The following is a 13,476-nucleotide window of genomic DNA, read 5'->3' as shown; positions in this document are numbered from 1 at the left end:
TATTCCTCGGATAGGAAAACCTGAAGCACTAATAATAGTCCCAGAAGTCAGGAAGAAGGCAGGAATGCTCACTCCCACCAGAGAGCCACAGGATTACCTTAGAAGGAAAGGCAGCGAGATTAGAAAATGAGGGTGTCTTACCAGAGAAGCAGGGGCCCCCTTAGACCAGTCCCACACTCCCATTCTCACAGATCCTGAACCATGCTAAGGTCACACTTGCAGACAAATGGCTATGTAGTTTCAGCACACCAGCCAAAGGATGGAGCTGAACAGAAGATGGAGAAACCAGGTTCACATTCTCCTCCACACAGAGACTCCATTAAATGTTCCCGGGGAAGGGAGTGTGTCAGATCCCGCTTTTGCCCACTCTGTCTCCAAACAGTAAAGAGCTTGTGTCTCGGTGTCTCCACTGCAAGGTTATTATGTTGTGGCTGTGGTTAAGAAATCGGATGTTGGCATCACCTGGAAATCTCTGCAAGGCAAGAAGTCCTGCCACACGGCCGTTGGCACTTCTGAAGGCTGGAACGTCCCCATGAGTTTAATATACAACCAAACTGGGTCTTGCAAATTTGGTAAGTGTGTTCTGAAGGTGAGGCGGTGCTTTCCTTGGGCTTGTTCCTGAGTTGGGGGGATATTCAGTTCAGGGGATGGCAAGGAATGTCCTAGCCACCTAGGGTATTTGGGTCATGGGCTTGACAGAAAGTGAGCTCCACCCCTTCCCAGGTAGCTCCTCCCCTTTCTCCTACTTTCACTACCTGCTTTTGATGGGAGTATATAGCCCTGAAGGCAGATCTCAGGGAAAGGGCCCTGTTATGTCTTATGAACAGTCCTGGGAATAAATGGAGCCTTAGTAGTGTGTGTAAGTGTGCACACGTGTGTTATTTTCACATATACCCTGAACTGACAGCTTTCACACTTGAAGTCTTTTCACCAGGAAGACCCTGGAGTGCTGCCTCCCCTTGCACATTTATCCTGCTCTCATGACTCCCACCCTTGCCACTTCAGCTGCACCCTCAAGGGTACCTCAGATTCCTTGCCTCTATTACTTGATACATCCCAGTCTTCTCTGGAACAGTGGAACCAGGCTGGAGAAGAGCCCAGGACAACAGAGCAGTCATTGCTCTGGAAAAGCTCTGGCCAGTGGCCTCAGTAGGCCCCCAACACTCCCGAGTGCAGCTGCCCCTCACACTTCCAATAATTGTGCCTGTGTCCACACACCTCAAACCCACACCCACCTGCCACCTTCTCTGGCAGATGACCCAGTCAGTGGACACCATCAGAAGACAACTGAAACCATCAGCATCCATCAGCAGAAGGCTGCTGAGTCTATGGACCTCCTGACTGCTGCCTCTCCTCAGCCTCCTACATGCCCAGATCCCTCTCCCTGCACTTGGGTACCACTCACTAAAGCCCAAGACACTCAACTATGTTTCTCTTCTTAGCCTATCCAACAATTCCTTTCAACACCTCAATACACCGATGTCTTCTATCTTTAAGAATCTTAACTCCTACAACATTCTCCTGCAGCCCCTGTCTAAGTTCACTTTTTCCTTTCCTCCCAGATCTTAAAAACACTACAGGAGCCACACACCTTTCTCTCACATCTCCACTTCCTGCTGTCTGTCTTCTTGCATCATCCATCTCGAGGGCATCACTCTGATGGAGACCCCCACAGTGCCCTCCAGCTGCTCAGCTCCTGCTCTCCCAGCACCACCCCCCTCGGTTCCCTGGCTTTCGTGAAGATGTCTAGATGTTGTTTTTCTCCTTCTCCTAAAGGAGTCTATCCTTTCCAACCTGGTTAAAAAACATCAGGGTTTCATAAAGTGGTTCTCTTCCCATCTAAGCCTTATCCCTAAGCACTCACATCCAAATGCAGCTCGCTCATTACACTGCCCATACAAAACCAGGTACTCGGTATGCACTGGATAAATGCTGACTGCTATTGCTTTTATTGTGTCTAAAGGACAATAGCTCTTAAGCACAGGTTGCTCCTTCACACACACACACACACACACACACACACCACAACACACACACACCACAACACACACACCACAACACACCACACACCACACACACACACACACACACACACACCACAACACACACACCACACCAAACACACACACACACACACACTGCAACACACACACATACACAGTCTCAAGAAGTTGGGCTTTGCCTCAAACTCGAGATGTAGCCGAGACTGATATTGAACCTCTGATCTTCCCGTCTCCCAAGTGCTGGGATTATAGGTGTGCATGACCACATGCAACCCAAACATTTATCTAATGAACTATTTCCATATCTACTTAAGATCTCGAAGGCATATTAAACTCATCTCGATTATCCAAAACGGTGTTCTCTCATCCTAACCTGGTGATGCTCCAGGACTGCCTAGCATGGTGGCGGACTCTGGAGTCCCACTTGCCCAGCAGCATCAGTTCTTCCTCCTCCCACCCATGTCTTCTTACTTCACCCTCCCTCTCCTAGCCCACTGCAGTGGCCTGCCACCCGAGCTGCACATCAACCCTACATCCATCTACCTCTCAGTCAGACTTCTGCAAAGTATGGTTCTGATTGTGTGTGCCAATCCACTGGGCCCAGCATTGTCTAAATCACTTCAGAGACTCCCTTTACTCTAGAGATAAACAACAGTAGCTATACAGTAATATCCCCTGGGGTCTGAACCTTGCCCCTGCCCTACTCCCTTCTCTTGACGGTCTATTCAAATAGCCCCCATTAAGCTTTTTATGCTATGTCTGGGTCCTGCTCCTACATAGGCCTTCTCAGGTGCCAGTCCCCTGTCTGTAAGCTTCTCTTCTCTCCATTCCCTTGGGGACCGCCTACTCATTCCTCATCTCTTGACTCCCTGGTCTATGGAAGGTCCCTCTATCTCCAGCTTCAGGAAATCATATTCCTTCTTCCCAGAGCAACGGGGGCCATGCAGATCCATGGGTGTGGTTGCTTGAGCTCTGAATGATACCTACAGAGAGTAAGTGAAAAAGGGAAGGGCCCATGGTCAGTGTAGTTCACTGGAACCCAGTGCTACGCTTGGCAGTCATGGCTTTCCTAACTTGAAGTCACAATGACAAGCTTTCTAAAGGGAAAACCAAGACAGCAGAGACCAAAACACCTGGGTTTAGGTCAAACAAGCCAGCCCACTCCCTTTCCACTATGTTCGAGTTACACTCTCTACCTACCCTTCAACACCCTGGTCCTGTTTGAGGACAGGTAGACTTCTGTGAGCTCTCAGGCTGGCTCATCTCCAGTCAGTCCCTTTACGTGGTCTGGAATCTTTTCTTTTCTTTTCTTTTTTTCCTTTCCTTTTCTCTCCTTTTCTTCTCTTCTCTTTCATTCATTCTTTCTTTCTTTTTTCTTTCTTTTTTTTTTTTTTCTGAGACAGAGTTTCTCTGTGTAGCCCTGGCTGTCCTGTAACTCACTCTGTAGACCAGGGTGTCCTGGAACTCAGAAATCCACCTGCCTCTGCCTCCCAAGTGCTGGGATTAAAGGCGTGCACCACCACTGCCTGGCTTGGAATCTTTTCTTTTATTCCATGATGTTCTTGTTCCTTTTTTAAAAGATGAGTTTTGTATATGTAGAGTATGTATGTGTTCATGTGGACATGGATATGTATATGTGCAGGTGCATGTATGCACATATCTATGGAGGCCAGAGATAGAGGCTGGTTGTCTTCTTCAGTTGATCTCCACGTTATCATTATTGTTTGAGTAAGAGTCCCTCTGTGTAGCCCTGATGGTTCCGAGATCCAACTGTCTCTGCCTCCTAAGTGCTGGTACTTATAGCTTCTGTCTTAGTTTTTGAGACTGGGTCTCTCACTGAACCTGGAGCTCATCATTTTGACTAAGCTGGCAGGTCAACGAGCTGCAGGGATCCACCTGTCTCTGCCTTTCTCAGCACTGGAGTTACAGATTTACACCACAGCACCCAGCTTTTCCGTAGGTTCTGGGGATCCAAACTCAGGCTCTCTTGCTTGCGTGGTATGCACTTTGCTGGCTGAGCCATCTCCCTAGCCCTTACTAATGTTGCTGAATAACAAGCTGTGTGCTTGCGTTCCAGGCAGTCTCAGGGACAAACCTCCAGGGCTTTCCTGTGATCACAGGAAGAGCTGACGCTGGCTTGTCCTTCCTTGCAGATGCATTCTTCAGTCGCAGCTGTGCCCCAGGGTCTGATCCTGACTCTCCTCTCTGCGCTCTGTGTGTTGGGGGTAACAACCCAGCCCACATGTGTGCTGCCAACAACGCTGAGGGGTATCACGGCTCCAGCGGAGCTCTCAGGTTAGCGTCTGTGCCTTCCTTCTCTTGGCATCACCCCGTTGACCCCCTCATCTCCTCATGCAGTCATCATTTCAGTATCTGGGTGGTGATTTAGGGGAATCTGGGATTGGAGACCAGAGTTAACTGTTGATATTCAGCCTGGTTCTATAAAGAATACTCCCTTGGCCCAGGTGCCTGAGGGCACTTCAGGGACTTGGATAGGGCAAGATCAGTAGTACAGAGTCTAGTTTTCCTCTTATCTTTTGTGCGACTGTAGATAAGCCATTGGTTCTGTTAGAGCTCAGCTGTCAATCACAGGAGAGACCCAGACTCTGGCTTCCCCCACTGAGCTCTTTTACACCGACAGATCTTTTACAATAGACCTGTCAAGGTTCTGCCTTTCATTTAAGTGAAAGAAGACGCAGTTACAGAGCACTGAGTAGCAGGTGCTCATCTAAGTAGCTAGCAAGCAACAAGACTCGAATGGTCCTGTCTGGTCTGTGTCCCAGTACAAAAATAGGACCATAAACAGACAAGTAAAGAAAATTGTTCTCAACTGAATATGCTATAGAGAGACCAAGAGGAGGCACGAGTTAGGGAGCTTTCCATCCTTGTAACAAAACACCCGAGACAATCAGCTTATAAGACAAAAAGGTTCAATTTATCTCATGATCTTAGTGGTTCTAAGTAGAACCAATGCAACTGGGATCCAACCGTCTGTTTCAAAGGCGTGTCTCAATGACTTAGGGATTACTCAGTAGGACCCATCGCTTTCTGGTTTTACCTCTAATACCACCACCTTAGAAATAAGCTCTTTTTTTAAATTTAAGTTTAAATTTTATTTTAATTTTTATGTGTATACATGTGTCCCTGTGTGTGGTATGTCTGTTTAAATATGATCATGTACATACAGGTGCCTACAGATGCCAGAAGAGGGCATCAGACACCAGTCCAACCCCTGGAGTTGGACTTAGGGGTGATTGTCAGCTGCCCAACATGGGGGTTGGGAAGCAAACTCTGCTTCTCTGGAAGAGCAGCAAGTGCTCTCAAACACTGAACCATCTCTCCAGGTCCCAGAGCCAAGCCTTTGATAGCCCTGTGCCTTTGGAAGATGTTCAAGATCCTAACACAGCAGGGAGTAATGTGGCAGTGGCCAGGGCAGGCAACAGCTTAAGAAAAGGTACATGGGGAAATCTTCGAGAGCAGAGAGATCAGGAGAGCCGAGAGCTAAATAATGAGAGGGAATTGGCCTGAGAGAATCTGGAGTAAGAGTAATCGAGAAGTGAATCAGCATGGGTGAGGCATGTGTGGCAAAGACCCTACTGAGTGAGGCCAGCAATAAAATTCTGTGGACTAAGTGTGGAGAAGGAAGGGTCTGGGTTGTGACCTGCTGGTTCTGCCTGTGGTGGCCATGTCTATTGAACCCTGGAGTCTTGGCTGAACAGGAAAACTGAGTTCTAAATATGATGAGCCAGCCAGCCATGCTCAGATTGGTGTGTGTGTGTGTCTGTATGTGTGTGTGTCTGTGTGTGCCTGTGTGTGTGTCTGTGTGTGTGTGTCTCTGTGTGTGTCTGTGTGTGCCTGTGTGTGTGTGTGTGTGTGTGTCTGTCTGTCTGTCTGTCTGTCTGTGTTTGTACTGGATGAGTAAAAGCTCTGTGGGCAGCATGTGGCACTCTAGAAAACTCCCCTGCCTTCGTATACATCAGTTGACTTCATCCTGCCCTCCAAACATTTGCCTCTTATCAGTCATGTGCTAGTGACATCAATATCTATCTGCTGAATGTTGAATCTAAGCCAAACTAGCCTACATTATCTTTATATCACAAGGCAACTGGTATTAAGCTTGGCCCAACTTTAATACTTTTTCAAATCATTCTTATTTGCTTATTATTTTATTTGCTTATTATTTTGTATGTGTAGGGTGCATATGCTCCAGGATATTTATATCTGTCTGTCTGTCTGTCTATCTGTCCATCTATCATCTATCTGTCTATCTATCTATCTATCTATCTATCTATCTATCTATCTATCTATCTATCTATCTATGTTGGAAAGGGGAGGACTTGTGCACAGCAGTGCACATGTGGAGGTCAGAAAACAACTTGAGGCAGTTGATTCTCTTTTTCTACCTTCTGGAATCCAGAGACCAAACTCAGATTGTCAAGTTTGGTGGGTGAGTGTTTGTTTGTTTGTTTGTTTTTATTTTATAAAGACAGACTCTCACTCTGTAGCCCAGACTGGCCTGAAATTTGTGATTCTCTGGTCTCGGCCTCTCAAATGCTGGAGTTATAGATGTCGCCCCAGGTACACGTTTTCCCATGGGATAAAGATTGCGTCGTGTCTAGAGAAGCACACTCTCTGCTGTCAGAGCTGAGCAGATGAGTGCAATAAAACCACCTCACAGCCATATTTCCACGCGGATTGTAGTATCTCGTGGTGTGATACTTCAGCACGTGGGTCTTGTGGATCTAACCAGAGTGCCATCCCATAGATATCTCTGTTAGTGTGGATCTAACCAGAGTGCCATCCCATAGATATCTCTGTTAGTGTGGATCTAACCAGAGTGCCGTCCCATAGATATCTCTGTTAGTGTGGATCTAACCAGAGTGCCGTCCCATAGANCTGTTAGTGTGGATCTAACCAGAGTGCCGTCCCATAGATATCTCTGTTAGTGTGGATCTAACCAGAGTGCCGTCCCATAGATATCTCTGTTAGTGGGAGTACACAAGCAACCTGTCTGGGGAAAGTGGTGAGGATTTAAAACGAGGCCTGAACGGTGCTTTCCACAAGGGAAACTCAATGAGTTTCTGCCTCTCCATCACTTTCCTCCTCTAATACCCTGGGGCCCTGCAGGCACTACAGTTGCTTGAGTGGGAGTGTTGGGTGCCTAGGGGTGCGACTCCCCCTTGGTGGCTCCCTCTCACTCCTTGCTGATTCTCCTTGCTGATCTGGGCCTTGTTGTGCAGGTGTCTGGTTGAGAAGGGGGATGTGGCCTTCATGAAGCACCCCACGGTTCTACAGAACACTGATGGTATGTAGGCACCTGCACTGCACTTTCTGTCCATGGGAACACCCAAGTCTCCCTTGCAGAGTGGCTCCCCAAGAGGCAACTGGGGAAGTTAAATAACTAAGCCTAGGAGATTCCAGTGACTGGGATCCTAGCACTTTAAATTAATCTAGCATTGAAACGGTCTTCCAGTCTGTTCAGACTTGCTGCTAGTTATCACCCTGGCCTTGAACCTGGCTGACAAAGCACACAGAAACCATGGGCTGTGTGAGCAGGTTTGACTCCCTGATTGACAGGCATTCTTTTGGTATTCCAGATTAAAGTTCTTGACAGCTATCCCATGTTGGAAAATATCTTGTCTGTTTCTGTAGCTTGACTTTTTTTCACTTTCTTAAAAAAAAATTGTCTACTTATTTATATATTTATTTGTATGTGAGTGGCCATGAGGATTTATGCACACCACATGTGTGCAAGAGCCCAAAGCCAGAGGGCATTAGACCAACTGACCCTGAAGCTGCCTGAACTTGGCTAGGAACTGAACTTGGGTCCTTGGACGAACAATGAGGTCTTAACCCCTGAGCCAGATCTTCTGACCCCAGATGGATAATATTAATGAGTTTTTGAGTTTTTTTTTAATATAACTTTTTAAAAAAGATTTATTTACTTATTTTATGTACATGAGTGCTCAATCTGCATGTACACCTGAATACAAGAAGAAGGTATCAGGTCATATTATAGATGGTTGTGGGCCACCTTGTGGTTGCTGGGAACTGAACTTAGGACCTCTGGAAGATCAGATAGTGTTCTTAACTGCTGAGCCATCTCTCCAGCCTCTTCCTTTGTTTGTTGTTGTTGTTGTTTTTGTTTGTTTTTTGTTTTTTGGGTTGTTTGTTTGAGACAGAGTTTCTCTATGTAGCCCTGGCTGTCTTGTAACTCACTTTGTATACTAGGCTGGCTTTGAACTCTGAGATCTACCTGCCTTTGCCTCCCAAGTGCTGGAATTAAAAGCGTACCCATCACTGTCTGACAACAGTCTTAATTTTAAAACACTCCAATGTGTTGAATTTTCCCCTTTGGTTAACACTCCCAGGACTGTTATTTTAAATTCTTATTCAGTTCTGGAGAATTTAACCAAGGGTCTTGCTAGGCAAATGCTCTACAGTGAGCTGCAGCCCTGGCATTTGATTTGTTTATTGATTAATTGATTTTGAATTTTATAGATATGAGTCTTTTACCAGGATGTATGTCTGTATACCACATGCATGCCTGTTGCCTGTAGAGGCCAAAAAAGAGCATCAGATCCCCTGGGGTTGGAGTTGCAGACACTTGTGAGTCACCATGTGGGTGCTATGACACAAACCCAGGTCCTCTGGTCCTTAACCTCTGAGCCATCTTTCTAAATAATTATATCTATATTTTAAACTTACATGTATTTAATTAATGTCTGTTTGTTATGAGGTCAGAGGAAAACTTACTGGAGTCAGTTCTCTCCCTCTATCTATTATGTGGGTCCCAAGGATCCAACTCAGGTCCTCCAGCTTGGCAGCAACTGCCTTTGTTCTTTCTTTCTTTCTTTCTTTCTTTCTTTCTTTCTTTCTTTCTTTCATTTTTTCCCCAGTGAGCTACCTCACTGGCCCCAACATCATTCTCTCCCTAGGAAAGAACCCTGAGTCTTGGGCTAAGGGTCTGAAACAGGAAGACTTTGAGCTGCTCTGCCTTGATGGCACCAGGAAGCCTGTGACTGAGGCTCAGAGCTGCCACCTGGCCAGAGTGCCAAACCGTGCTGTGTTCTCCAGGAAAGATAAGGCTGACTTTGTTCGAAGAATACTCTTCAACCAACAGGTATGGGCACGAGTGCTACCCCCTGTGACTCAGTGCCTGGTTCCCAAGAGCTTCACTGATGGCCGTGTGCCTGTGCACCCAGCTTAGCTCATGCTCTTTCTCCCTCAGCAGGGGGCCCTGGACCTACTAATCCTGTCTCTGGTTATATCTGGTGCCCACTTGTTCTGCAGCTCTCTAGGAGTGTAAGATTTGCAGCCTTGAGGAAACACACAGGATCTCTTGGGTCCAGTCAATTTCCAAGAGAATGAATCTCTTCTCTCTTCTTCTGGTGCAATAAGTAAGGGAGTTGTTGGGTCAGTGGCTGAGCCAAAGCAGAATGGTGGGGTTCTCTCACTGACCTGTGGGTTGATCTGAGTTTGTCTTCTTAACCTGGATAGGCTGGGCACCATCTGGGCTTGCTGAAAGTTAAGGAGCCAAACATCTAGACACTTTCTGACCATATTGGAAGCCGACAGCCGCTTATGTTATGGAGTGAGTAGCAGATGCCTAACCCAAATGATCTGAAGGAAAACCTATAGTCTCCTCTGCCTATTGCAATAGATATCCCGTTCTTGGAGGTTTCTCAAAGAAGAAAACCATGTTTTATCATATATCACCTTCACATCCCTGAAAAAAAAAAAAAAAGATGGCCTGGTGTTCCAGTTTTCTTCTCTTTGTTGTGCTAGGGCAATAACCAAAAGAAACTTATTTGGCTTACAAGTTTAGTCTATCATCGGGGAAGTCAGGCAGGAACTCAAGACAGGAACCTGAAGGCAGGAACTAAAGCATAGACCATGGAGGAGCACCACTTACTGTTTTGCTTGATAACTCGCATTGAGCTGCCTTTCTTGTATAGTCTCAGCCTACCTGCTGAGGGATGGTACCACCCACGAAGGGCTGGGCTCTCCTATATCAACTATCAAGAAAATACCCATAGACAGGCCCACAGGCCAATCTAACAGAGACTGTAGCTAACTGAGAATCCCTCTTTCCAGATATGTAACATTGACAATCAAAATTAACCCTAACACCTAGGAAAACCATTGAAATAAGAGAGTCTTGACTGTGGACATGTGGCGGGGGGAGGGGGGGAGTGGGTGGGGGGAGAGTCTCACACAAGATAAGCTGCCATTGTTGGCTACTATAGAAATCAACTAAGGAAGAGAAGTAGGATGGAGATATGGAACTGGTTGGAGTTCAGAGACAAGAAGAAGAAACAGCAAGGGAAGACATGGGAAGATTTTGCCTGTAGCTTTAGAAAATCACTACTGCCTTTACCTAGGACAGAAGCTGGCTCAGCTCCATTGGGGGGGGGGGCATATCTTGCTATGAACCCGCTCCCCAAACCCTTGAACCCGAAGATAAAAGACACACACAGACAGCTTTGTTACCTTAACTCACCTGCTAGGCACAATAGCTGGGTGCAAATATTTCCTGCCTGGAAATGCATGCCCTTACCAATTTATTATCTCCATATTTCCTTCTGCCCTAAGCTTAGTGGCTTGTTCCAAATAGCCCCTGCCAAACATCTTTGGCCACCTGCCTGTAACCGAGGCCACAGGCCCTAGCTTCCCCCAAGGTCTTACATGTTTGCTATGTCCTTCTTCCTCCAAAGCATGGCAGAAAAAGCCTCTTTCCTTCCTTTGCATCTCCCTTTTCCTCCTGGGACCCGGAAGTCCCACCTGTACTGCCTGCCCAGCAATTACCCCCCCCCCGTCTTTCTTTATTGACAAATCAGGAGCCAATTGGGGAAATAGCGTTAGTGACAGAACCTCCCCCTACAGGAGGATGATCCATACAGCTGGGAAAGCACCTGGCACTGGCTGGCTAACTGGTGACATATGGCCAGCTTTCTACTTATGTTTCTTATGAAAGAAAGATGAAATTTCAAGACCTGTAAGGCATATAAAGTACTCAGAAATTGCTGGTTGTTTGTGAGCCTAGAGGCTGCCTTGGACTGAGAAAAAAGAAAAACAAACCTGGGTATGCCCCGTAGTTAAAACATTCCTGGGAACAGCTTAACCTTAAAGATAAAGAAGAACGTGAAGACATAACAGGGCTATCTGAACTGAGTCAACAACTCACAGAACTCTGACACCCTGCACNTACNTGTAATTTTTCTGCTGATGTTTGAATAAGCCAATTGTGTGTCACTATGCTGAATTCCACGCCCCTAGGCCCCTTACCCCATAAAACCCCCTAGCTTTCGAGCCTCGTGGCCGACATCTGTTATCTCCTGTGTGGGATGCATGTCCGTCCAGAGCTCCGTCATTAAACGACCTCATGTAATTACATCAAGATGGTCCTTCGTGATTTTTTGGGTGCACGCCGAATCGGGAATTGAGTGGGGGTTTCCCCACTAGGTTCTATCACTTACATACAGCATTGCACAATGTGACGTTAGTGTCTCCATTTACAAATGAGCAAACAGAGGTAGACTGAGCGTAGTGAAGGATTTTCCTAAGTTCACATAGCAAGGAAAAGATGAAGCCAGGATTCAAACCCACAGACCATGCTTTCTGTTACTACAGCATTCCCTGAACTGTTGCTGTGTCCAGGGATTCTCCAAGGACTGGAGCTGAGCAGTCCAGAAACCTTTGGTCTTCTAGAAAGAGTAGACACCTCTATGCTTCCTGGCACCCCTAGTGACTTTCTGTTTGTTCCAATCCAGGAGCTCTTTGGAAGAAATGGATTTGAATATATGATGTTCCAGATGTTTGAATCCTCAGCTAAGGACCTGCTTTTCAGTGATGACACAGAATGTTTATCTAACCTTCAGAACAAAACAACATATAAAACATACCTAGGACCACAGTATCTTACCTTGATGGATAACTTTAGACAGTGCTTGTCCTCTGGTAAGTAGAAACAACCAAGGAGAAATAGCAGGAGATTGGAAATCAGCATGTTTATGTTAAGAGCTCGGTTGTTTCAAGTACTCAGCTGATACAGACAAAGGCATGGAGAAGTAGAAACTTTCTCTTTGACTTGAAGGGTTAGAGTTACAATTGAGCCAATTCAATTAGAAAATAGTGAAAGACACCATCCATGTAATGCTAAATTGTCTGAAGGAGACAAGAAGTGTAGCAGAACTTGAAACCACTTGGGAAATGAAGCTCTTTTCATGTGTATTCCCATTTTTGTTGGGGCTTGGGAAATGATACAAGCTATATGTCTCAGGGTTTTACTGTTGTGAACAGACACCGACCAAGGCAACTCTTATAAGGACAACATTTAATTGGGGCTGGCTTACAGGTTCAGAGGTTTAGTCCATTATCTTCAAAGTGGAACATGGCAGCATCCAGGCAGGCATGGTACAGGAGGAGCTGAGAGTTCTACGTCTTCATCTGAAGGCCACTAGGAGAAGACTGACTTCCAGGCAGCTAGGATAAGAGTCTTAAAGCCCACACCCACAGTGACACACTTTCTCCAACAAGGTCACACCTTGTGATAGTGAGCCAAGTATATTCAAACCACCACACTGTGCATACCACCCGTGAAGGACTGGTTTTTTGTTTTATATAAAATGCTCAAACATTAATAAAAGTAAATACAGCATGGCTAACTCTGTAGGAATCTTGGGATACATATTTTAGATGGCATAGATGTCTCAAAAAGAAAGAAATTGGGGAAATAAAATTAAAACTGAGATAACCATTGGGCATATGCCTGACTCTGTGGCATTGTGTTGTGTGTTAGGGATAATGTAAGCAGGAAGGAAGGATGGGTACTTAAGGATAAGAAGGAAGGACAGCACAGGGATTTAAAGACAGAAGGAAGGACAGGACAGCACAGGGATTTAAAGACATGAAGGAAGGACAGATACTTAAGGATAGACATGGTAGGACAGAGATGGCCAATGAGGGTCTTAACTCATCTCAACTGTGGCTTACTTTTAGAAGACAGGAGTGTTTCCAATACACTTTCAAGAATTTCACTTTTAAGAGCCCGGGAAGTCAGAGCAGACGAGTGTGGCAAGTGCAGGCAGAGCCTGATGTTCTTCCCCTTGTGTTTTGATTTACAGAACTGCTGGATGCCTGCACATTTCATAAATATTAAACACCATTCAGCTGGGGGTGGGTAACCCAGGGTCTGGGGACCCAACTGCTTGCCTCCATGTGGACTTGTGCAGAATGAATAAAAGTATCTTCCCTTCGGAAAGCTTCACTGAGTGTTCTCAGATTTGGAGGTAATAAGACGTTTTGTATTAAAATTGTGACTCTGAGCTTAGTATCTACTAAAAATTATATCTTATAGCTGGTGAGATGGGTAAATGTAACAACTTAGGTTTGAGCTCTGGGACCCACACAGGAGAAATAAGAGATTCCCACAAGTGGTCCTCTGACCTCCATACGGACATAGCAACATGAG

General features: G+C 45.9%; 1 protein-coding gene across 1 annotated transcript in view; it reads left to right on the top strand.

Moving 5' to 3' along the window:
• The window catches only part of LOC110301200 (inhibitor of carbonic anhydrase), a 37,673-nt gene extending 24,401 nt beyond the window's left edge, over positions 1-13,272 (top strand). Inside the window, exons 12-17 of the mRNA XM_021171527.2 lie at positions 417-572; positions 4,157-4,298; positions 7,244-7,308; positions 8,942-9,126; positions 11,777-11,963; positions 13,130-13,272. Coding sequence (XP_021027186.1) covers positions 417-572; positions 4,157-4,298; positions 7,244-7,308; positions 8,942-9,126; positions 11,777-11,963; positions 13,130-13,164 — 770 coding nt within the window. The 3' untranslated portion in view covers positions 13,165-13,272. The remainder of the gene's footprint in view (positions 1-416; positions 573-4,156; positions 4,299-7,243; positions 7,309-8,941; positions 9,127-11,776; positions 11,964-13,129) is intronic.
• The last annotated feature ends 204 nt before the right edge of the window (positions 13,273-13,476 follow it).

Source organism: Mus caroli, chromosome 9, assembly GCF_900094665.2.
Source record: "Mus caroli chromosome 9, CAROLI_EIJ_v1.1, whole genome shotgun sequence".
Lineage (NCBI taxonomy): Eukaryota > Metazoa > Chordata > Mammalia > Rodentia > Muridae > Mus > Mus caroli.
Note: the sequence above shows the minus strand (reverse complement) of the source record. Positions and strands in the feature narration are given on the sequence as shown.